This window comes from Pteronotus mesoamericanus, unplaced genomic scaffold, assembly GCF_021234165.1.
Source record: "Pteronotus mesoamericanus isolate MK-2021 breed Mesoamerican mustached bat unplaced genomic scaffold, CSHL_Meso_final scaffold_174, whole genome shotgun sequence".
NCBI classification, from domain to species: domain Eukaryota; kingdom Metazoa; phylum Chordata; class Mammalia; order Chiroptera; family Mormoopidae; genus Pteronotus; species Pteronotus mesoamericanus.
In genome coordinates, this window is record NW_026555309.1 from 16,857,706 (window position 1) to 16,884,713 (window position 27,008).

Below are 27,008 nucleotides of genomic sequence, written 5' to 3' on the forward strand. Positions count from 1 at the left end.
TCTATAATTTTCTTTGTAACTTCTTGTTTTAAAACAATTATAGATTCACAGGATGTGGCAAAAATGATACAGAGAGAATCTGCTGTGTTCCTTACCCAGCTTCTCCCAATGATAACATCTTTATAACTGAAGTATATCAAAGGAAATTGCCACTGGTATAATCCACAGATTTTGTTCAGATTTCGCGAATTTTTTACTAGGTGGGATTTTCTGGAGATTTCAAATGCTATGGCATTTTGTTAACATAGCAAGTAGAACTGAAGTTGCAGTTGGAGCAAACATTCTCATCTGATCTTTTCCTTTCTTGCCCTCTTGTCCCCCATTGTGTGGAAAATAGACACCAGAAAACATACATCAATAAATAGTCTGAATGCTTACTCTGAAAAGCAGTAAATTAGGTGCCAAGGAGTACACGAATACCATTAATACAAAATGGTCCAATATCTGGGAATTATCCGCTTATACAGAAAGGTTCAGCTCAAGACAGTATGTATTTACTAAGCACATGAAATATATTCAGCAGTTTTCTTTAAATCATAAAGAGAGAAAAGCTATTCTTTAGTCTGTAATGTACATTCACTCCTCCTCCCCAGCCCATATGCCTGCTACCTCTTAGAGTCTTCCAATACTAACTCCATCCTATGTCCCCAAAGTACCTACTAAGCCCCAGATCATTGCTAAGTCCTAGAGATTCAAAGGTGGATTCTACACAGTCCTTTCCCACATGGAGTTCACAGATTAGTGGGAGAGATGGACAGGTAGGATATAAACATTTTGAAGAAAAGTAACCACTGCAGCAAAGGGAATGTCTAGGAGAAGGGGTGGCTGGAGTCAAGGAGATCAGGAGATGGCTGTGGGAGTTCAGGTTCAAGTAACATGGCCAGAAACCAAGGTGGTAAGGAAGATCTAGAGAGGAAAGATGGGTTTGAGGGCTTTTTAGAAGTTAAATTTAACAGTATGTAATGATTAAGGGGCTGAAGGTGTAAAATAGAGTGAGAGGCCCCCAGTGGTCCAGATGATGGGGGTGGTGGAAACGCTACACACTGAGAGTGGGGGTTCAGGAAGAAGAGCAGATGCTGAAGGAAACAGCATGAGCGGGGTTTGGATATGGGGAGCTTGCGGTGCCTGTGGACATCCAACTTTAGAGAGTTTGTTAACGTCTAGATGAGCTCATGCTCTAGATGGTAAATGAAGCCTCGGAGGGAATGACCTTGCCAGTTAGAATGTACAGTAGGAGAGGGTCAAGGAGAGAGCCCTCGGAAATAGTAAGCTTCAAGGATAGATGCAGGAAAGGGACGCTACAGTAAAGACTGGGAAGGAGAGCAGAGAGATAGGAAGGAGAGTTTGGATCAGGAGAGACTGTCCACAATGTTAAATGTTTCAGATGTCAAGTATGATAGGAAATGAAATGTTTCCAGTGGAGTAAGAAACAAGGCATCCGTTAGGATCCTTAGGAGTTCAGTGCCAGTTGGCTGGTGAGGGGGCACAAAATGGTAGATTCAGCAGGTTTTTATATGTGGGCCAATGAAGGAAGAGTTTGGTTCATGTCTTCATGTTAGTAAAGAGCTAACATGGAATATAACGAAGAGTGCGACTGATATTAAATATTTAAGAAAAGTCATAATAGAGTGTTGGAGATGAAATGCAGCCCCTTGTTTTACATGTAAAGAGAGACTTCAAATAAATGGTTCAAGGTCATGCATCCAGAAAGGGACAGCCAGGACCAAATCATAGGCCTCTTGACTACCTTTAGAAAAAGGAACTTGTAAATATGCTGCAGTTGAAAGGAGAAAACCAATATCTGATAAGAAAAAGTAATCATTAAAATAATGAATCAGAGCTGTATACTTCTGTTGTGAAATGTAACTAGTCATTTCATGAATTTATTCATTTATTCTATAAATATTTTTGATAGGTATTGTGTGATTTGCTCAGTATACAAAACAAATAAAAACGTATTCCTTTCAGAGAACATGATTGTTAAATTTTATAAAAGTAAAATATTATTGCTATTAAGTGATGTCTAACAGGGTGACAGACACAAAAACATGCAGCATACAGCAAACTATTGAGAAGGCAGCAAATAGTTCTGCCTAGGAGTTGGATACTGATGAACTGGGGCATTTTCGGCAGAGGAAACAGCGTAAACAAAATCAGAGAAGTAAAAAGGGGGTGTTCTGTAATTTCAAAGACCAATAAACAACCTGATGGGGCTGCAGTATAAAGGTTAGGGACCAACAGGGAATGACTGTGAAGACTAGAAAGCCACACCCATAATACTGAGAGTAAATAGTGAGGAAACAGATGTTTTAACAAAGGAGTCATTCTAACCTGTTTAAGATAAATCCGGAGGCAAAGGACTTGAAGGTAAGGCAGAGAAAAGTGTGAGGAAGGGTTTCAAATGAAGGAGGATGAGGTTTGAGCTTGGGAAGTGATGGTAAGTAAGGGTGGAGGGGAGGGAAGTTAGTCAAGAATTTGAGGTGGAATTCTAGGCAACTGTTGACCTGTTCTTTCTGAGGGAGAGGAAGGAATTCAGTAATGCAGTGCAGTTTCTAGCTCACTGATGGGTGGGGGTGAGGTGGCAGAGTGGGAGGGAGGAACAAAAGAGCAGATTTGAAAGGAAGATCCTGAGTTTGGTGTTGGTTATTTAGAATTTAGGTACATGTGGGAATTCTAGGTAGATCTTAGACCAGATCCTAGGCCTTGCCTATTGTGTTAATTAGTATAAACACTATATTTAATTATGGATCCCCAAGAAGCCCCTAAAGTAGTATAGCAGTTAGAAATGTATTCAAGCTGCAAGGAACAGAAAATCCAACTAACAGTGACCGAAACAAATGGAGTTTATTTTACTCACATGACAGGCAAGTTGGTGATGCTGCATTGGACTTGCCCTGATGGTTACAGAGTAGCTGATGCAGCTGTAGAATTGTGATCAGTTTCTTGTCAGTTTGCTTCTGTTTGGGTCTCTTTAGGTAGAACTGGCTTGTGTCCTCCCCTGGCTGGAAGGTAGGTTGGAATAGAAAGGAAGAGAATTGTGAATTTCACTTACATTACTAGTTTCCCATCCTATTAGATGCAATGATTCTTTTTTTAAAACGATATTTTATTTATCTATTTTTAGAGAGGGCAGAAGGGAGAGAGAAAGAGAGGGAGAAAAACATTGATGTGAGAGAAAAACAGCCTCTCCCACGTGCCCAGGCCGGGGACTGAACTTAGAACTGAAGCATGTGCCCTGACAGGGAATAGAGCCGGTGACCTTTCGCTTTGTGGGATGACACCCAACCAACTGAGCCACACCAATGAGGGTGCAATGATTCTTTAAAAGAAATAAATAAAATAATTTCTAGTGTCTGCTCTATTATCCTAAATTATCATAGATGCTCTGCATGTATATTTGCAAATAAATCAGTCTGCTATCCTAATTGTGATATAAAGGAGAAATTAAAGGAAAATAACTTTTAATGAGGTATAGTAGTTCAAAATGTAAATTCCAAGGCATGTCTGCACTAGGTGACATAATGAAGTGATCAGGTGCTTGCCCGGTGAATGTGATAGCAGCAAATACAGCCCAGGGGTTTGGTGATGGTGCTTCTAATACCAGACGCAGCATAGTCATTGTTGTTTTACTGAAATACTGACCAGCTCTTGGTAAAGTTCTGAATGAAACTACAGGATAGTCCTTCCTTGATACCCATGGTAGTTGTTTCTTGAAAGAGTCAATTTTTATTAAAAGTATACAAAGCTATTTTTGTTATAGTTAGTTAGAGTCAAGGCTCAGGTAATAGGCTTTTCACATTTAAAAAATCTGTGTGGTGCCCTAGCTGGTGTGGCTCAGTGGATTGAGCACCGGCCTGTGAACCCTGTGAACCAACGGGTCGCTGGTTCAAATCCCAGTGAAGGGCGTGTGGCTGGGTTGCAGGCCAGGTCCCCAGCAGGAGGCGTGCAAAATGCAACCACACATTGATATTTCTTTCCCTCTCTTTCTCCCCAACTTCCCCTCTCTAAAAATAAATAAATAAAATCTTTTTAAAAAATCTGTGTGGAATGCAGAAGAATTCTTAGTGCAAAAAATTGTCCCTTTCATAGTAGTATGGTTAGGGTCACTGGCATCTGCCGACCAATTACTAGTAAGACCCACATTCTCTTATGACAACCAAAAATGCCTCCACCGCACCTTTCAAAATTCCTCGTGGGGTAGTACCATCCATACTGAGAACAACTGGCTTAGATTAATGGGGCTGGACACTTCACACTTTACACAGAATTGGGGTTTGATTAGCAAGAAAAGGCAAGGTGATTATTGAATAGGTAATTAACAGTGCCTGCTAATAGTAAAGACTGAATTTTGCTTATTTTTGTATCTTCTCTAAATTCTTGCACAGTTCCTGGCATATAGTAATTTCTCAATGAACTTTCTGGAACAACAGAATAATTGGAATATAAGCTATGGAAACTAGAAAGCCGGTATTATTTGAACATTGAATTTAATAAGGAAACAAATCTTCCTTAAGATGGGTAAAGGGCTAATTATTATAAATCCAGGAGAGTAAGCAAATGTTGGAAGTGAATTTCAATGTGCCAGTGTCTGTGCTAGGATATAGGATTTCTGGTCTTTTAATCTGTTACGTGCTCTAAACTGAAGACTAAGAGTAATACTTGCAGCAGTAAATCCTGTTCAGCAATGGAAAGTTTAGGAGAAATATTTTAAGTTTTCATGTAAGTAGAATATTCAGTCTTTAGAAGGAAAAGTGACACAATAAAATGTCAGTAAAAAATCTTAGATCCTACGTCCTATTCCTTCTGTCTTTTAGCACATTCTCTTTTCATTGTGTCCTTTTCCACTTCACTTAGCCTATTCATTTTGGCATTTCTATCATAGCTGGAGGCATTTTCAAACAATGATATTTTAGGTAAAATATCTAGAAATAGAAGCAAAGCATTTTGTTGTGTTTCTTCAAAATACAGAGCTATTATTAGAGAGAATATAATTCGCAGTAGGAGAAAAATTGGTTTTGCTTTAGTTTGCTTCCAGATTGAAGTAGAAAAGAATGAAAATGACATTATGAAGAATTTTCTCTTTTTATGAAAAAGATAATCTGTAACTATAGATTGTGAGGACAATATATGAAGTGCAAGTCTTTTTCAAATAGTTCTCCAAAGTTGCCTTTGAATATCTATGTTTCTGAATTCAAAGGCATGATACAGCATGGGTTTTCAAAATACAATATTTTGAAGAGTACAATGTTTGTTTCCATAGTTTGAATTCAAGTAAAGGAGCAATGACTTCAACATTTTGTGTATATGAACAAAGAATATTTTGGAAAAGCATTTCAAATGTCCTAAAATTGCTTGATAGTGCGTTAGATTTTTTTTTTTTTTTTTTTTTGTCAACTTGTTTCCTAGTATTTTAGGGATTTTAAACAGAAGATCTTGAGTGTCTGTAAACAAATGTCTGACTAATGCATCTTTGGTAAGCATGGGTTATTTGCCCCTCTGTGAAAATTCCACGGAATAACCAGGTGTGTAATAAATAGTGGCTTGCTGGGGGCTTTTGAGGTACTTCCTATGCTCTCGTTGTCCTGATGTGGAGTCTGGGTGAATTCTCCATGTCAGGGTGACGCGGGTAGTGACACTCACAGAGAATTTTCCTTCCTCCCTTTCGTGGCTGCCTGAGGGCTGCGAGCTGTTCCCTGTGTCTGACACGGCACCGGGGCGTTTTGCTCCCGTCTTCACATTACTGTGTCTTCCACACGTTCCGCCCACTTACCATCGCGCTACTTGCCATTTCCTCTGGAGGCTGTGTTTTGTAAAGCCTCCGTGTCTTTGTATGGGTCGCCCTCTCTGTTGGTTACTTTTTCTTCAGTGCCACTCCCGGCTTTGTCACATGCCCAGAAGTAAACTCCTGTTTACCCTTCACATATCACCTCAAGCCTGTGTCCTCCTAATCCTTTCCTCCCATCTGTTCTCACAGAACCTGGTAACCACCTCCGTTATAGGGATTTTCCCATTATCTGTGTCCCCATTAGACTTGGTAGCCCTTTGAAGGTGTTGATATTATTCTATACATTTGTGTCTTCAGTGCTTAGTAGGTGCTCAGTAACTTTTTGTTAAATGAATGGAGACATGGAGTATGACAGAGAACAAAACATCTTTTACAATAAATAAAAAAGAAATGTTTGAGATGAATAAAAATATTTGTTTTTATTGATCACCATAGAATTATTGGCTCCCTTTGCAGACTACAGAAAAGTAGTGCTCAATTTTATTTGACTTTTAAATGGACATTTGAATTTCTGAGCTAGGGCAGACTAACAGCCTTTCAGATGCATAACCCCCGTGGTGATCCCACAGCGAACTTTACTGGGTCAATCTGGTGTCAGTGCTTTGTGGTGGAATTAAAGGCTTCAGCTTCCAATGACTGTATCATTCATGATGGCATCCAGTCTCCTCCTTTCTTAGGTTCACTTTTTATATATTTATACTCACTGTTAAAATTGTGCATTTTCATTTCCCTAAAATTAGCTCTGAACTACTAGGACTACCCCTGGTACTAATATGAAAGGGTTTGGTAGTAAATCTACTTTCATCTTATCCAAACCCTAAAATATTTCTACTTTTGGCCTCAGTCTTTTTCACATGGAGGAGGGCTAGATTTTTTGTCCTTTCAGGCAAATAACCTGGTGCCTTTGCTCATCTTTCTCATTTGGATTGACTCTAGGTCTAGAATGAATATTTTTTTCATGTATGGTGACCCTAAATTTATGAATTAGGAGAGAATTTCTTTAAATTGTTCTAGTTATTGGTTATAATCCCTGCATTTTTAAATTACATATTATATTTGACAGTGTTTTGTAAAGTGGAATGTGGTATAGAAATATTTTGTTACATTTTTGTTAACTTTCCAAATATATGTAGTTAGTAATTATTATTATTTTCTACTCTTTATTAATGGAAACATATTTTAGTTGTGATAATGTACATTTCTAAAAAAAAAAAAAATTAACAAAAAAATTTTTGTGCCCTTACTGGGTAGCTCAGTTGGATAGATCATCATCCTGATACCCCAAAGTTGTGGGTTCCATCCCTGGTCAGGGTACATACAAGAACCAACCAGTGTGTGCATAGATAAGTGGAACAAAAAATTGATGTTTCTTTCTCTCTCAAAAAAAAATTAATCAATAAAAATAAATAACAGATTCTTGTAGTGCTCCATTGAGGAGATATATATATATATATAATTCTATATACTACTTATATACCTACTTTTTAAAAATAAGCAGTTACTGCATTTGTGGGATTTGAAGATACAGTGTAGTTAAGTTATTCAGAATGACATAGCCGTTTTTGTTTTAAAGTAATTATATCGTTTTTTGTGTCAAAATTAATTTAACTGATTATGTTAGGAGGTATGAAGTATTCTTAAAAAAAAAGATTTTATTTATTTTTAGAGAGGAAGGGAAGGAGAAAGAGAGGGAAAGAAACATCAATGTATGGTTGCTTCTTGTGTGCCTCCTGCTGGGGACCTGGCCCTCAACCCAGGCATGTGCCCTGACCGGGGGAGTCAAACCAGCAACCCTTTGCTTCATGGGCCGGCACTCAATCCATTGAACCATACCAACCAGGGCTGCATTATTCTTATTAAAATGTCAGATCATCCAATAATTCAATGAACATACATGCAAAATGATGTAACAATGATAAGCATTGTTATTTTCTGAACATACCTTTAAACCAGAATGTGACTAAAGATGATATTTCTATGATCCGGCAGAGGGGTGTACCATTCCTTCTCTCAGCCATTCCTGGAGGCTGTTGTGAGATATGTTTTCTCTATTGATTTTCAAGATTCCCTTTATTCTTCTCTGTGTTCTCATGTAACTCCATGTTTGAGTCTGCTTGAGTACATATATTTTATTATAGTTATTTGCTTCTCAGGCTGCATTTGGGTATTCTTCATTGGGTTTCTATTATGTGTAAATGCATACAGTTTATTCTAAGGAAACAATTCTTAATCCTTTGGGAAGTCTGTGCTAGTTACTCCAGTTACCTGGTTGATTGTAGCTGCTGGTTTATCTGCTGCCTGGGAATCACAACAAAAGCCTTGATTAACTCTCTAAAAAACATGGGTATGGGCTGGGATCCCTAAGCTCTCTTGTATCTCTGCAATGCTGTCATTTATATGATTCTCATCCATCACTAGAAATGTACTGTGAAATCGTTAATGAATGTTTGCTTAGAGAATTTTTACTGAGAAGTAGATACATGTGGTTAGTCTTAATTAATAGATGGCTTAATAACCTTTTTTTTTTTTTTTGCACCAACAGTACATTGGAAAATGTACTTTCAAGAATAAATTGCAATCTGGTGAAATATTTTGATTGCTTAATAAACTTTAGCTTTTAAAAACAAGCATTATTACGGTCACTGTAGAAACCAAGCACCCATGCATGTAAACAGTTATAACAAAAAGGAAAGCAGCTTTGAGTAGTATGGACATTTTAACAATGTTAATTCTTCCTATCCAAGAGCACAGTATATGCATCCATTTATTACTCTCTTACTCAATTTCTCTACAGGTCTTTAACCTCTTTATTTAAATTTATTCCTAGGTTTTTTTTGCAGGGGGGATGCAATTGTAAATAGGATTGTTTTCTCAGCTTCCCTTTCTGATAGCTCATTATTGGTCTATAAAAATGCAACCAATTTCTGAGTATTAATTTTCTATTCTTCTACTTCACTGAATTCATTATCAGTTCTAATAGTTTTTTGGTGGAATCATTAGGATTCTCTATATACAGTATCACTTTTTTCTTTCCAATTTGGATGACTTTTATTTCTTCTTCTTGTCTGATTGCTGTGGCTAGGACTTCCAGTACTATGAATAAGAGGGGTGAACGTGGACATCCCTCTCCTGTCCCTGATCTTAAGGGAAATACTTTTAATTTTTCCTCCATTGAGTTTGATGTTACTGTGGTTTTCTCATATATAGCCTTTATTATGTTAATATATGTTCCCTCTATTTCCACTTTGCTGAGAGTTTTTATCATAAATGTGTGCTGGCCTAGTAGTCTTTTTATTTTAATGTTTTAGCATATTTTAAACAAAGTTACTAGGTAACATGTGATTGTTTGATTTTAATAAATGCTGCCTTATTAATAAGGCCAATAATTACTTCTTTACTTCTTCATTCCTAGAAGTTATGGTACCTGAATTTGATGGTGGAAGTTGGCATGGGCAGTTTTGTTATAAAAGCAGTCTTTGGGTTATGCGCAGATAGCTTGAGAATCTTTTCCTAAAACATGTTTCTTATTTTATACAGATTGTTTTAGGAAGAAAACAACCTGGAAAAAATGAAGTTTCTTCTCTTCACATTTGTTGGTGTTCACCTTTTATTTCTGAATTCTGGCAAAGCTATATACAAGAATGACACCTCGCAGAGGACTTTTGAAGAAATAAAAGAAGAAATAGCCCGCTATGGAGATGTTGCTAAAGCAATCATCAACCTTGCTGTTTATGGGAAAGCTCAGAACAGATCTTATGAGCGATTGGCACTTCTGGTCGATACTGTTGGACCCAGATTAAGTGGCTCCAAGAATCTAGAAAAAGCCATTCAAATCATGTACCAAAACCTAAAGGAAGATGGGCTGGAGAATGTCCACCTGGAGCCAGTCAAAATACCCCACTGGGAACGGGGAGAGGAATCTGCTGTGATGCTGGAGCCAAGGATGCACAAGATGGCTATTTTGGGCCTTGGAAGCAGCATTGCGACTCCTCCAGAAGGTAACCTTTGTTTTTTTTCAAGTCGATTTGCTGTGTACGTTATAAAACTAATGTCATATGACCCAATTTATTATGGTATGCAGGATTAATATTATAACTTAGGTAAAAAGAAAGAAAATGTAACCATTTCCTATTCCATTGGTTTAATGAGCTCTCTACTGTTACATTCTTTTTTTCGTCCTTGTTCCTACTCTCCCTTCCTTCTGTAACTTTTTTTTAAAGAAAGCTGATTGTGTAGGATCACTTTTTAAGTGAAGAATATACAGACATTGGTATGTGTCACTTATCAGTCTTATCACTTGATAATTTTTATCTATTATAACATTAATATTATTCTGTAGAAAATTGAGATATATGTTACTACAAATTATCACTTAATAATTTTTATCTATTATAACATTAATATTATTCTGTAGAAAATTGAAATAAATGTTAATAGGACAGAAAAACTATGACTTTTTCCAAGTGGCTTCAATGTGCAGAATTTCTTAGAATTAGTGAGATAAGGAACAGAACTTTGCACATTGAATTGATTCCTTTAATGCAAGGAATGATCCAGGGTGGAGTTTTACTTTTACTCATTAGCATACTGGCTCAGCCTCATTAGACAATGTAAATGCCTGGATTAGAGATAGAGCCCCAGTCATCAGTGACCCAACTAGTCGGTCTTGAATGTATTCATGGACTTTTATCCATCTAAAATAGAAACTAGCTGACCTTCTTTGAAAATTTTTTAGAAACATTCAACCTTCTCTAATGCCAAGAGAAAGACCCAGTAGAGAATTAGATGGTCAGTTCCGCATCTACCTCCACCCCCCGCCTTGCCCCGGGAAGCTCATTTATTTTTAGCATAAACTTTTTCAGATTACGTAAGTACAATTTAGACCAGTGCCCCAACCCCACATACATACAACCCGGGGCAATTTTGACCCACAGGGGCCTTTTAACATTGTCTGGAGACATTTTTGATTGTCACTGCTCTGTGAGGGAGTGCTACTGTCATCTAGTGGGTAGAGGCCAGGGATGCTGCTATACATCCTGCAATTCACAGGAAATCTCCCACAATGAAGAGTTTTCTGGCTCAAAATATCAATGGGGATGAGGCTGAGATATTCAGCACTAAATAAAGCAGTTGGAATGTCAGAAGCATATAATGGAAAGGGCAGTAAACAGAAAACACTCAGCAACAGTTGAGATAGCAAAGACTGTAAGGATGTGTGAGAGTGAAAACTGTTGGTGGCAGACATGGCAAGTTTAAGGATACAATTAAACATCTGTGTCATCACAATCTGGTGACAGTTTCTTAGGTCGTTGATGTCATGACATACTGCATTTGCTCATCATAGTTGCCAAATCCCCTTCCTCAGCTCCCACTCTTTCTCCAAAATTAGTATTGTCCACTTTTTTCCAGTTAGTCAGGTTATTTTTAATCATCTTTTTTGAGATATGATTCACATACAATAATATTCACCAATTTAAAATACCCAGTTCAGTGGTTTTTAGCATATTGACAGAGTTATACAACCACCACAACAATGTAATTATAGACCATTTTTATCAGCTCCTAAAAGAAACTTATTAGCAGGTACTCTCCATTCCTCCCCCGCAACTTCATCAAGACAACCCTCCTAAGCCTTAGGCTCTCCGTCTTTGTGGATTTGCCTAACCTGGATATTTTGTATGAATGGAATAATAATGCACTATGTGATCTTTTGTAGGTGGATTCTTTCATGAAGCATACGGTTTTCCATTCATCCATGTTATAGAATGAATCAGTACTTAATTCATTTTTATTGCTGAATAATATTCTACTTTATGGATATAACACTTTTACTTATCCAGTCATCAGTTGTTAAACATTTGTCTGTTTGTTTGTTTTACCTTTTGGCTATTATGAATAATGCTACTATAAATATTTATGCATAAGTTTCTTTATGGATATAGGCTTCATTTCTCTTGGGCATACAAGGTCTGTACAGAATGTATCCAGCCATGTAACATGAAAAATAGGGACAGTTATTGAGGAAGATACAAGAAACATTGTAGATAGGACAATGAAGCCTCAGTCCCCTTCAAAGGAGGCACCTTGGGACCGCACACAGTTCTCCCAATTGCCATCAGTTGCCCCATGATATTGTCCTGAATCTTGTTGATGACCCAAAATTTCCTCTCTTTCAAAGGTGGTTTCAGTTTTTGGAAATGCCTGAAGTCGCAGGGCACCAAATCTGTGCTGTAGGGGGGCTGAACCACCTGCGTGATTTGACGTTTCACAAAAAAACTCTGTATGAAACGTGATGCATGAGTGGGCGCATTGTCATGATGAAGCTGCTGGTCACCAGTTGCTCATAGCTGTGGCCTTCTGCACTATCCGAATAGTTTCCACAGAGGAATGTTCAAGCTTAACACAAAATCTGATGCAGATTCATCGTTCTGCTCAGTCATTTTGAATGTGATGGCCACACAGTACACATGCTCACTCAACAGCATCTACTGCCCCCACTGACTAGTACAGTGAAGTTGTCATTGTTCACACATATTCATTCCAGTCCACTGTCCTTGGCTGCCCGGTTATATCAATGTCACACAAACCATTCTCATTATGTTAACACTGGCTTGGCTTTTTCCAGACAGATCTCATATATCAAGGAGTAGAATTGCTAGGTCATATGGTAACTCTATATTTAACTTCTCAAAGAACTGCTAAACTTTTCAAAGGTGGCTAAACAATTTCACATTTCCAATAATGTAGTCTAATTTTCATACTTTCCAACACTAGTTATCATCTGTCTTTTCAGTCATAGCCATCCTGGTGGGTGTGAAGTGATATTGTGTTTTTGATTTACATTTTCTTAATGACTAATGATGTTGACCATCCTTCCATATTTTTATTGGCCATTTGTATATCTTTGGAGAAATGTCTGTTGAAATTCTTTGCCAAATTTTTATTATCGTGGGTTATTTGAAATTTTAGAGTTGTAAAATCTCTCATGTATTTAGGTATGTGTCCCTTATTAGATTATGATTTACTAATGTTCTCTCCCATTCTGTTGTTTGTCTTTTCATTTCCTTGATGGTAGTTTTTGATTTAGTAAAATTTATCTAAGTTTTCTTTCGTTGTTTGTACTTTTGGTCTTATACCTAAGAAACTATTACCTAAACCAATGTCACAAGGATTTATTTTTATATTTTATTCTCATAGTTTTATAGTTTTAGCACTTACTAGGTCTTTGAGCCTGCTTTTGTATATTACTTGAGGTATGAATCCAACTTCAATTTTTTGCATATAGTTATTCAGTTGTCTCAACATTGTCTGTTGAAAAGACTATTCTTCCCTCATTGAATCAAGTGTATTACATTAATCTGTTTTCAGATGTTAAACCAACTTTGCTTTCTGGGATACGTCCTATTTGATTATGGTGTATAATTTTTTTTATGTTACTGAATTCAGTTTGCTAGTATTTTGTAGAATAGTTTTACATCTATATTCATAAGGGATATTGGTGTGTAGTTTTATTTTATTTTTTTTGGTGAGATTTCTGTCTGGCTTAATATCAGGATAATTCTGATATTATCCTTTCAGGATAGATATTATCTAAAATAATCAGTAAGAATCACAGAAATGAAGATCACATGGAGGATTATCAGTGGGGGGGGAGGAGGAGAATGAGGGGGAAAGGTACAGGGAATAAGAAGTATAATTGGTAGGCACAAAATAGACGGGGTGGTTAAGAATAGTATAGGACGAGATAGGGCGTGTTCAGAGTGGTATGGCCATAGACCATTCAATATAGCAACAAGAAAAATAAAGTACCTTGGAATAAATTTAACCAAGGAGGTAAAAGACCTGTACGCATAACACTATACAACATTGAAGAAAGAAATTAAGGAAGATACAACTAAATGGAAGCATATACCGTACTCATGGATTGGAAGAATTAATATCATCAAAATGTTCATACTACCCAAAGCAATTTATAGATTCAATGCAATCCCTATTAAGATATCAATGACATATTTCACAGAAATAGAACAGACATTTCAAAAATTTATATGGAACCATAAATGACCCCGAATAGCTGCAGCAATTTTGAGAAAGAAAAACAAAGTAGGAGGGATCACAATACTGGACATCAAACTATATTACAAAGCCACTATACTCAAAACAATCTGGTACTGGCACAAGAACGGACCCATAGACCAGTGGAGCAGAATAGAAAGCCCAGAAAAAAGGCCAGGTCTCTATGGGCATCTAATATTTGACAAGGTGGGCAGAAGCATAAAATGGAGTAATAATAGCCTCTTCAATAAATGGTTTCGGGAGAGCTGGACGGCTACATGCAAAAAATTGAAATTGGATCATCAGCTGACACTATACACAAAAATAAACTCAAGATGGATAAAAGACTTAAATATAAGTCGCAACACCATCAAAGTCCTAGAGGAGAACATTGGCAGGAAACTCTCAGATATCCCACGCAGCAATTTTTTCTCCGATATGTCTCCTAAAGCAAGGGACATAAAGGAAAGAATAAACAAGTGGGACCTCATCAAAATAAGAAGCTTCTGCACAGCTAAAGAAAACATCAGCAAAATGAAAAGGGAGCCAATGGTATGGGAAAATATATTTGCTAATGATACATCAGAAGTTTGATCTCCAAGATATACAAAGAACTCACTTGACTCCACTCCAAGAAGACAAATGATCCAATCAAAAAACGGGCAAAGGACCTGGGCAGATGCTTTTCCAAGGAAGAGGTACATAGGACCCAGAGACATTCGAAAGGATGCTCGGCATCACTAACCATCAGAGAAATGCAGATCAAAACCACAATGAGATACCACCTCACACCGGTCAGAATGGCCATCATAAACAGATCAACAAACAACAGGTGCTGGCGAGGCTGTGGAGAAAAGGGAACCCTAGTACACTCTTGGTGGGAATGCAAGCTGGTGCAGCCACTGTGGAGAGCAGTGTGGAATTTCCTCAAAAAGCTGAAAATGGAACTGCCTTTTGATCCAGTGTTTCCCCTGCTGGGACTATACCCTAAGAATCCCAAAACGCCAATTCAAAAGAACCTATGCACTCCAGTGTTCATAGCAGCACAATTTACAGTAGCCAAGTGTTGAAAGCAACCTAAATGCCCATCAGTAGATGATTGGATCAAAAAATTATGATATATTTACACAATGGAATACTATGCAGCAGGAAAAAAATAAGAACTACTACCCTTCACGACAGCATGGATGGAAGTAGAGAGCATTATGCTAAGCGAAATAAGCCATGGGGCAAAAGACAAATACCATATGATCTCACCTATAAGCGGAACCTATCAACAATACAAAGATGCAAGGAAAATAGGACCAGCAACACTGAAAGGAAAAGAAACCAATAGAGACAGGAGGGAAGGAGGGAGGGGTGGGAGGGATTAAAGGAAGGGAAGGGGCATGTCAAGGAACATATAGCAAGGACTCATGGACAAAACCAAAGGGGAAGGATTGAGGGAGGGAGGGGGGGAGGGGGCAAGGGAAAGTGGGGAGGGGAGGCAGAAACAAATGTATTTGAAAAAATAAATAAATTATAAAAAAAGAGGGGTACAAAAGAATACACTTAAAGAGTACTAACTTACCAGTTATTCAGAAGAATTATTGTATTATTTTTTAAAATATTTTTTTAAATGAACATGTTTTTTTTTTTTAAAAAGAATAGTATAGGAAATGGAGAAGTGAAAGACCTTATGTGTACAACCCGTGGACATTGAACCAAGGTTGGGGTGGGGGGAACACAGGAGCGTGGGGAGGGGGGTCCAGGGCAGAGGGGGATAAAGGGGAGAAAAAAATTGAGACAACTGTAAAAGCATAATCAATAAAATATGCTTTTAAAAAAGAATCAGTAAGAAACTATTACCTTTCTTTCATTTTTTTGAAGAGTTTGTGAAAGATTGGCATTAATTCTTTAAGTTTGTGGTAGAATTCACCAGTGAAGCCATCTGGTCCTAGGTTTTCCTTTGTGGGAAGATTAATTATTAACTCAGTATCTTTTGTTGTATATATCTATTCATATTTTCTATTTTTTCTTGAATCAGTTTTAGTAGTTTGTGTCTTTCTAGAGATTTATTCATTTTATCCAAGTTATGTATTTTGTTGGCATACAGCTGTTTATATTATTTCCTTATTATTTTTTTTTTATGTTGTGAAGGTACAGATCCCAATTACTGTTTGGTGTCACTTGCTTTCCTCTTGAAGAACTCCATTTCCTTTTTTTTTCAGAGCAAGTCTCCTAGCAGAAAATTCTCATGGTTTCTATCTTTATATTTTTATGTAATTTTTATTTTTGAAGCAGTTTCACTGGGCAGGAGATTTTTAGTTGTCATTTTTTTTACTTTAAAGAATTTCAATTTGTCATCTAATTGTCTTCTGGCCTCCATTGTTTGTGATGAGAAGTCAACTGTAAGTGTTATTGGGATTCCCTTGTATTTAAAGAATCATTTTCTCTTAGCGATTTCAAGATTTTCTTTTTATTTCTGGTTTTCAGTATTTTGATGTGATCTATATAGGTGTGGATCTCTGCTTTTATTTTACTTTGAAGTTGTTGAGATTTATGGTTATGTAGAGTAATGTTTTTCATCAATTTGGGAAGTTTGCAGCTATTATTTTTATGAATATATCCATGCATTTTTTGGTTGTTGTTCTCTTCTTCGGATACTTCCATTATAAGTATGTTGGTGCACTTAATGGTGTCCTCCATTTCTCTGAGACTCTGCTCATTTTTCTCCCTTTTTTTCCTCTTGTATTCTTCAGAATGTATAACGTGTAATATTCTATCATCAAATTCATTGAATATTTTTTATATAAATATTTTATATGAATATTTTTTACTGAATTCTCTTCAGTTATTATACTTTTCAGCTTCAGAATTTCCATTTTTTAAAATAATTTCTGTCTATTGATACTGTTTATTTGATGGGACAGTGTGATCATACATTTTTTAATTCTTTAAGAATGTTTTCCTTTAGTTTCTTGAACATAATATAAAAACTGTTTGAAGTCTTTATCTGATATGTTTGATAGCTGGACCCTCTCAAAGGCAGTTTCTCTTGCCTGCTTTTTTCCTGGAATGAGTTACATTTTTTTGTTTCTTTTCGTGTTTCATAAATTTTTTCGTTGAAAATCAAAGTTTTTATAGAATGTATTCTAGCAACTCTAGATACTGGTTCTTCTCCATTCTCATCCCCCGCCCGCTGGAGGTTGATGTTTTTGTTCTTTGTTTTGTTCTTTGTTTAATGACTGTTGTAGTAACTGTGAAATCTATTTCTCCCACAGTGTACACATTCTAATGTCCCTGTTCAGAGTGCTTTTATTTTCCTTTTTTTAAAATTTTTAGCCTGGTTCCCTAGGAGTCACTGCTGGGTCTGCATAAGCCACTTACTGGTCAACACTTGTGTTTCAGTTCTCTTAGCCAGTTATGCTTTTACCCTTTACCATTGGGTGTTTATGTTGCTTGGGGGCTATTACTAAAACTTAGGGAGTTTTTGTTTTTGCCCCAAGTTTTTAGCCAGAGCCTGGGAGCTTGGAAGTTTTCTCGCTAATCCATCTCATAGGGTACAGGCTTGGTATTATAGCAAGGTAGGGTAGGATGCATGTAATTGTATTATTAAGCTTGACTTAATAATAACTTCCCCCGGGTCAGGATAGCTTATTTTGCAGCTGGTGCTAGGTCAGAGGTTTTGCTTAAGCCTCTTTTTCCAGGGAGCCTTTTGTCCTTTGTTGATGGATCTATGTGCAGCTTGGGCTGTGTTTTCAAGGCTGACCCATGTTCTGTTTTAATTGTTTCCAAATAGGAACATGTACATGGCTTTTGCAATTGCCAGGGTTTACAGTGACCCAGGAGGGCTCTTCTTGATTGTTTCTTTCCCTAGTCCTTCCTGTTAAACTTGTGAATGCTCTGCCATTTTGCTTATTGCTAGCAGTATCATGAAACTACTAACAACCCTTTAATTGCTATCTTCCAAGCTCTCTGTTGTTTTCAACAATACTGTTAAATGTGGAATTCTTTAAGTTCTGCTCCAAATAAAGTCCATGCCTGGGTAAGATCTGAAAAGCTCTTCATCCTCCTCCCCTGCCTCTTCCTTGGGAGAACTTCTGGGCTACTTCCCAGGAGGTAGACACAGAGACAGTGGCCTGCTTCCTCAACACTGCTACCTCTAGCGGGTGCTAGGCCTGGAGGGTGGTATCTCCTGGTCTTCTCAGCTCACCTTCCCCAATGTGGAACCTCTACCTGTGAATGGGCCAAGACAAGGGTGATCAGAGTCCCATTATTCTTGATGGTTACACTTGAGGTGGGGTTTCTATGATACAAGTAGGGGCTGGGTTGAGGAATGCGACTTCAGTCCTTTTGTAGCTGAGTGCCCACAATAGAGTTCTCATAACATGGAGCTGGGAATGGAAAAAGGCAGGTCATGGCCTAAGTGCTACAGACTCTCATTATTCTAACTCGGGCTTAGTAGGTTTTCTTGAATGAATGTTTCTCCATTTGTATGTCCTTAGGACAATTTTGAGAGACTTTAACTGCTTTTTAAAACATAAATTTTCCCAGTTAAATGTTTTATAGGAGAGACATGCCAAGTTTCTCACTCTACCAAATATTCTGGACGTACCACTGTGAAGGCTGGTTTTGATCTCTCTGAGGCTGCAAGAATAGGTGCTCGAGTCCTATAAGGTATCAGGGAGCCCCTTAGCCTGAGTTTTGTTTAATTGCCTTCTGTTATACACAAATCTATGTTAGGTACCAGCATATATGTATATAAAATCTTTTTTCTTTTTAAGCCTTAAAAGGTCTAGACTTTTTTTCTGTATGAGAAAACCAGACTCCAAGAGGTTGGGTAGTTTGCTCAGGGTTACACAGCTAGGAAGAGGCCAAGTTCAGGCATGAACTACTGTCAGCCCCACAGTTTGTGCTTTCGGTCATTAGACTATATTGCCTCACACACAAACATTCAATGTTATTTTAACTTACAAGATTTTCCTTTTTAGCCATCTGACTGAAGCAGATCTGTCTCAAAAACTGCTGATACATGCACTGTGATGGCAGAATATAGTGATATTTGCATCTTTCTTTGGATGTTTTCTCATTTTCTTTCTTTTGCTCATTTTTAATTCTGTATCTGGGCCTGCTCTTCTCTGGCTCTCTGCCTGGTATTGAAAACTAAGCCAAGTTACTGATTGCTCCTGGGGCCTGCAACACCCAGGGGAAGTGAAGTTTACTCACTGGAATCTATTGTGGTGATCCAAGACTCACTTTCACCCCACTCCCCATTCCCTGGGGCTCAAAGTAGATAAACAGTTGTCTGGCAACTGGACTATTTTCAGCTCGGAGGAGACTGGAGAGTTAGGCAGGACCAGGTGTGGAAAAATTCTCTCAGGAGATATTGTGAAATCAGCATAAAGAGACTTCTAGATACAGGGAGTGTGGTACAGAATTCATCTCCCACGGAACCCATGTTGTGCCCTTGGTTTAGTCACCTACTAGTTGTGTGACCTTGGTCCAGTCATTTTGTCACCTATAAAATGAGAGTTGGCTGGAATATGAATCTGTCAGGCCTCTTCTGCACTGAAGAGGCTGTGGTCTCTATGAGAATTCACAAGTGATCAGTGAAGCCAGAGTTCATGAGAGCAGGATTCTCCCAAGTGTATGCCACAGAGCAGATTGCTTATGTAACCAAAGGTAATTTTTTAAACTTTTCCATTCTAGATTTGAGTATTATAGTATGTGTTAGTTAATTTATGTCAGGGTTAGGGGTCTGTGAGCTATCTGTGGAGAGTTGGAAGAAGACAGATATACTAGCTAAGTAAGATGAGATGCTGAGCAAAATTTAGCCTTAGAAGTAAGACAGGAGAAAGTATAATCTCCAGTCACTCCCCAGATAACACAGCAGACATCAGATTTAAATGAAATGAGTAAAAGAATGAGAATCAGTAGCCAAATAGAGGAGAGGCTGACATGTGAGCAAGAAAGAACTTGGGAACAGTGTTGTCGTTCTTCCTTGGTACACGTAACTCTGTAGATCTTGTCTAAACCCAACACAGCAGATCACTGAGTACTTAATTAATCCTTTGAGGAGACTGACATCTCTATGGGGGTACTAGTCCCAAAATAGTATGTGTTACAAACTGTGTTTTCTATTAGTTTGGGACCCCTGAAGGACTGGACTAAATTTATCCATCTCTCTTCTCAGCATCTAGTGCTATACTCAGTACAGAGCAGTTGTTGATTCCTGTTTAAGGAATTGTACATTTTTTTTAAGGCAACCCTTTTCTTAGTGTGTTAGTCATTTGTAATAATGAAAAAGCATTGCTTCACCCTGGCTGGTGTGGCTCAGTGGATTGAGCACCAGCCTGAAAACCAAAGGGTCACTGGTTCGACTCCCAGTCAGAGCACATGCCTGGGCTGCGGGCCAGGTCCCAGTAAGGGGCGTGCAAGAGGCAACCACACACTGATGTTTCTCTCCCTCTCTTTCTCTCTCCTTTATCCCTCTGTCTAAAAATAAATAAATAAAATCTTTTAAAAAATTGCTTCATTATATGTACTGATGATGTCAACCTGCTCATTACAGAAAGCACATACATAAATGTAAAAGCAATAAAATCATCTGTGAAATCTTCTTCCAGAGTAATTGCTAGCATTTTAATTTTTTCCCCTAATATTTCCATATACATATATAGTTTTATTATACAAATTTGAGATTAAACAGTATATATTTGTGTGCTTCAATGCCATATACCACAAACATTTCCTACATACTAATAAATATCCTTTGAAATAAATTTTCATGGTCACAAAATTTAAATATACAATAATTAATATAACCAAAGCCCTGTTATTGCAATCTCGTTCATTCCCTTTTTCCCTCCTATTTAAAATAACATGTCTATAAAAATCCTTTAATGCAGATGTAAGGATAGAATTTTAAAGGAGAGACTTTTGTTTTTGATAAATAGCAGAAAAGGAGGATTGATTGGGATAATCTAAGAAGTTTTAAGAGAATTGTAAAAAATAGTTTTGAAACTGCTCCTGTAAATATAAAAATGTCAATAAAATTCTTAGAAACCAATTTTTTCAGTGTTAATATTTTTAACTACTTAAGATAGTAATGTAGTAGACTATATATAACATTATATGTAATATGAATTATTTATAATACAATGCAAATATTTCAATATTTAATTATTTAAAACATTTAAATAATTACTTAAATATTTAATTATTTAACACTTTAATATAAATGTTGACATTTTTAGGCTCTTGATGCATTTTATTAAATTGTTTCCCAGAGCCCTGGCTGATGCTGCTCCGTGGATTAAACGCTGGCCTGTGAACCAAAGGGTCACTGGTTCAAGTCCTAGTCAGGGCACATGCCTGGGTTGCAGGCCAGGTCCCCAGCAGGGGGGGCATACGAGGCAACACATATTGATGTTTCTCTCCTTCTCTTTCTCCCTCCCTTCCCCTCTGTCTAAAAATAAATAAATAAATAATATATTTTAAAAAATTGTTTGCCAGAAAGATTATACACATCTATTCTTCTATCAGCAGTGTATCTTAATGTTCTAATCTCTGCACCTTCAGTTGCATTGGGTAGTTTTCCTAATCTTTGCCAGTTTGATGGGCTAAAAGTGATATTTCACTATCATTTTACTTTGTATTCCTTTGCTTATTGGTGAGGTTAATATTTTCACAGATTTATTGATTCCTTATATGTTTCTTTTTAAAATTATCTGTAAATGTTGCCTGTTTTTCTCTGGATGCTTTAGTGATTTTCTGGGATGCTTAGGAACTCATTGCATAATCAAGATTTACATTCTTCTATTGTTTGATTCAAATCCATCACCTCCTATTTTATCTCTTCTCAATAGTCTATTTATTTTTCGTACTTGAGGAGGAGTGGCTGGCTGTCAAGTATAGTTAAAAGATGATAAAAACAACAAAATTGACTAATCTATGCTCCCTTTCAGAGTGCTCTAAGAAACTGAGTTCTTATGTGGTTTACAGAGGCTTTGGAACACCCACCTCTTATTCCATGGCTTGCAAATCATTGGGTGACTTGCTTCTGAAACTGTACTTACAAACTGAAAGTCCCAGTCTATGTAGGCTTGGATTTTGAGCTCTGTGCACTGATTGGTACTTCTGCTGGTTTATGTCAAGGTGTTGTGTACCTCATGCCCTTTCTTTATGGAAGTAATTTAGGAGTTGGAGAAAGAAGAGATGGAGTTAGCACTAGACTGGGCCTAATGTGTAGAGTTGACTGGTAGTTAATGTTCAGTTGCAGAACCACTCTAACTGGTTTTAAGTTAAAGCAGACATGTGTAGATTACAGTATTTTAAATGGTTTACAGAATCAGGGGGAAAGCTACTCATACAGACTTTAACTTGAGCTTTTCAGGAATGAATTTGAGAACTAGTTGATAGAACCAGGCCACCAAGACTGTCATTGCCTTTCCTAGATTAAATAATGGACTTTATCAGAAAGCTGCTGTAGAAAATTCAGACATTTTTATAATTGTGCTTATCTCTGAAACAATAGAAGCAGGTGAAAACAGCCTCCACCTAATTTCTACCTTCCAGCTCTTGTTCAAGTGCACAAAATTGGTGATACTTAAATTGCTCCTAGAACCCTCGTGGAGGAAGCCCCAGAAATGTAGTTTTTGGTCTTCATGGAGAGAAAGGTACATTTAAAGGAGGTTGAAATGGGTGTTGGTTGCCAATTGTCCATATTCAATACAGTGCTCATTTCAGTATGCCTCTTAATAACAATACAATATGATTTTTTTGCACATATAAATAAACAACTAAGTAGAAAAGGGTACCCATTGGTTATATAGTATAGGTAACATCACCAATAGCAATTTGGTCCTCTGTAGCTAATGAATTATAGAGGATTTAAAAGCACTAAAAAGAATATAAGGAGAGTAATCCTGAAATGAAGCGGGGGCATATCTCCCTGAGCAGATATAACTTGAAGAAAAATATCCTAGGTGATTTATTTTCAAGTTTACAACGTAAATACAAGTAGGTTCTCCTTTACCTTTTCTTCTGTTTCTCCCCTATGTATTACTTTCTTCTCTTTCCTAGGCCTCATCTTCAATGTTGGAATTTTCAAAGGTTTCTGCTGATAAAATTATCCTTGAATAATATGATCCAGTCCCATGGCTTTAAATACCCACTACGTACTTATGACTTTAAGTGTCCATATATGTCCCTGATTTCCATCTGCATTTCCAAGCACTACTGGATGTTCTGTGAGCCCCGCAAACTCAGCATCATGTTTCTCCTGTTCCTCTTCTTTATTAGTGATATTGCCATTCATCCTGGCAACCATGCTCAGAGCCTCAGAATCCTCATGTCTGATGTAGCATCTTGCTTTCATGTTATTGTCCTCTGCCTGCAATGCCCATCTTTAATAATTTAGCTCAAATGTCTCCTCCTCTATGGAGACTTTTTCAGTGCTTGTTCATCGCCAAAGAAATATCGACCATTTCTTCCTTTCTGCTTTCCTGTACCCTGTATATGCTTATATCATAAGCATTTCTCTATTAGATACTATACCTCCTAGAGTCAGAGATCCCTGTTTCAGTGAATCTCATCCGGGGCAGTTTTGCTCCCCAGGTGAAATTTGGCAATGTTTGGACACAATTTTGACCCTCATGACTGAGTGAGGGTGCTACTTGCTTTTAGTGGGTAGAGGACAGGAATACCGCTAAACATCCCACAATGTACGGAACAGGCGTCCCCTCTCCCCTCAATAAAGAATTATCTGTTCCCAAATGCCAGCAGTGCTGTGGGTGAGAAACTCTGCCCTAGTCCTTAGTGTAGTGTCTCCAACACAGAAAAGTTTCAACATTTGCTGAATAAATAAATCTTCCCATTTATTTTGTTCCCACACTAAATTGGTCACCAAGCCTTAAATGTCACACCTGACTCCTTTTTCCCATCTTCACTGCCACATCAGAGTTCAGGACCTAGCAGCATCAGTGTTATAATTGCCACTTCACAAATCTTCCTCAGTCCAGTTTCATTTTATTAACATTTTTTTCTTTTATTGATTCTACAAAGAAGGGAAGGGAACAAGAAAGGGGGAAAGAATGATAGATGTAAGAGAGAAACAGCAGTCATTTGCCTCTTGCATGTCCCCTGACCGGGGACAAAACCCACAACCTAGGTATGTGCCCTGACCAGAAATCGAACCTGCAACCTTTCCGTTTGTGGGATGATGCCCAGCCAACTGAGCCACACGGGCCAGGGACTGAGGCCAGTCTCATTTTAATCAATTCCCAGGCTGCTGCTTCAATTGTCTTTGTGAAATATGGATCTCATTATGTCCCTCCCTTGCTTAGTAGCTTTTCGTTGTTTAGAGTCTAAATTCTTACGACCTTTTAAAAAGTGACCCCAGGCTGTGTTTCCAGACTTAAGTTTAATTCCTCCCTAGGATCTTCTTGCTAAGGTCTTTTGTGAACCCAAAACTTAATAAACTTAATCGTCCTTTAATTTCTATTCTAATAACAATTTGTTTGCCTATATTATACAATAATCACAATTTATTAATCTTGGTTGTTCACATGGTTATTTCTTCTGAGAAACTATGGGATAAAACTCCAGGGTGAAAAACCACATCTTATGTTTATATCCCCTTTAGTGCTAGTGTCTGATATGTAATAGATGTATATTAAAAATCCATTGATCTGATGGGTACATTGTGACACATATCACACATTTAAAAAGGATATGTAAAAACTCATCTATATGCAAGCAAGCTTCCTTTAACCCTATGTGATTTCCACAGGGCTTTTTATATCCCTGTCCTATCCAAATAACAATGTTTTGGTTTGCGTCTAAAGTGAAGGCACATAGGAAAGGAGATAAATGAATGTCAGTCAAATCATGATTAGGTTGTTCACCATAATCTATTCTTTCTGAAAAGTTAAGCAGTGTGGATCAGAAAATCTGGAAAGTATCAGCTTAAGTTTATTCCAAACTGCCACTCCAGTCACTTATAGGAACCTAAAATAGCCTTCCTACATCCTCTAGCACATCCACCAAGGGAAGACTCTCTATAGCCAATACTTCGAATTTATTTCTTGGTGCCAACAAATTTACACACAAGCTCCTATCATGAGATAATTAGTTATTTGCACCTGTCTTCTCCTCCTTTGGTCTCATCAGGAAAATAGCATTTTTACTGTTTTATTCAGCACTAAATTTCATCTGATATCTAATCGCACTATGTCCAGAAGTGCTCTAGAGCATCTGGGTCCAGAGGCGATGCTTGGAATTTGGAAGTACGGGATTAGCTGAAAAGTTTGATTTCAAAGTGTCAGAGGTTGCAAATTCCCTCTCTCTGCATCACATCAGGAGTGGGAAAGCAGAGGAAGGGGACAAAGGAACTCACATTCAGCACTGAGTGCCTGTCTATTACAAGCTAGTCATTGTACAGGTTATTTTACTTACATTGTCTTTTTGGGATGGTGATACAGGGATCACACTTTGCAGATGTCAGCTCTCGGTGGTTTAGTGCTTTGTTCAAGGTCACACAGCCAACGTGTGGTGGTGTCTTGGCTTCATGTTAGAAAGCCATGCCTTTCTAATTGCCTTCCTTTTCACCTTGCCTCAGGGTGGATCTTTCTGCCCACCTCTTTCTGGTATTACCATTTCCCTCTTGGCCATTTCCTCAAGAACAAGGTTACCACATCTATCTCCTATATGCCTTCTCACTCTCACACAGACCCAACTTAGACAGCACAAACCTTAGGAAATTAAACATTTCTGAAATTGCATCAGAATTAATAACCTCTATTCACTGAAGGATACCATGAACAAAGATGTTATACAGATGGCGAACTGGGAGAAGATATTAACACTGTCTAAAATCGTTATGACATTAGTATGTGGACTATGAACTATTGGAAATGAACAAGAAAAAGGCAATAACCCAGGTAGAAATATGGACAAAGGCTCTGAATAAGCAGTTTAAAGAAGCAGCAGCCTAAATGCTAACAAGTATATAAAGGGATACTAACTCATTAGCAACCAGAACAATGCAGATTTTAAAAATAATGAGGTCATTTTACAGAAGAGGCATAAAATGTATTGGCGGGTCCCTGCAGACATATGGACTTATACAATACAATATCTTTACTTTTACTTAAATGTTTTTAGTTTTCATGTAATGTACAAGGTTGGGGGAAAGTAGGTTTACAGTTGTGAGTACATGAAACAGTTTATTCTTGTATTATGATTTATTAATTATTGCATTATTTTCCATATGGACCGTTGTAAACCTGCTTTTGCCTCCCTCCTGCATATCTTTGTCATTGTTGTTGTCTTAGTTTCAAAGCTTCCGGAGGCAGGGGTGATGTCTGTATTAAATTTTCTTTGTATAGCCTTTAATAGAGTCAGACCTTTAGATCATACTAGTGATAATCCAAGTTTAATTTTATGTAAAATCTTTCAGGAAGAGGTTTTCTTTTGAAATTCTAAAAATACAGATAATGTTCCCTGGAGACTTGATGATGAAATAATGTAGGTTGATACTAAGGTATCCTTTCTAATAAACACCCTTATCCAGCTCATATTTCATCCCTCCCTTTCCTTTGCTAATCCCTCTTGCTCCCTTCTCCCAACAAAATATCATTGATTAATAACTATAGGTTTTTCTTTTTTTAATGGATGATTTTCATTGTATTTTTTCCATTACCACTTATCCCCCATATACTCTCTTTCACCCCCACCCCCACAATCACCACACTGTTGTCCATGTCCGTGAATTCTTTTTCTTTTTTGTTCGATTTCTCTACCCATCAACCCTCCCACCCCTTGCCCAGTGCTGTCATTATGCTCTCCGACTATGAGTCTGTCTCTACTTTGCTTGTTAGTTCAGTTTGTTCATTAGATTCCACATATGAGTGAAATCATATGGTTTTTGTCTTTCTCTGACTGGCTTATTTCACTTAGCGTAATGCTCTCCAGATCCATCCATGCTGTCACAAAAAATAGCTATAGGTTTTTGATAACTAATTTTGTGGGTGAATTATGATTAGTATTGAATTTAGTCATGTAGACCGAGGAAATTTAGATAATTCTCGATAGTTGTGATTCTTTATGTATCTTTGTTTCTCTTTGTCTTTACCTTTCTCATTGTTATTTGTGCTTTCTCTCTTTCTCTCTGTCTTCTCTGTAA

The 27,008-nt window shown here is 37.5% G+C and overlaps 1 protein-coding gene across 2 annotated transcripts in view; it reads left to right on the top strand.

The window, feature by feature from the left end:
- The window catches only part of CPQ (carboxypeptidase Q), a 409,746-nt gene that overhangs the window by 66,766 nt on the left and 315,972 nt on the right, over nt 1-27,008 (top strand). For both annotated transcript variants that reach the window (XM_054590297.1, XM_054590299.1), the window contains exon 2: nt 9,323-9,783. In XM_054590297.1, coding sequence (XP_054446272.1) covers nt 9,354-9,783 — 430 coding nt within the window. In that variant the 5' untranslated portion in view covers nt 9,323-9,353. The remainder of the gene's footprint in view (nt 1-9,322; nt 9,784-27,008) is intronic.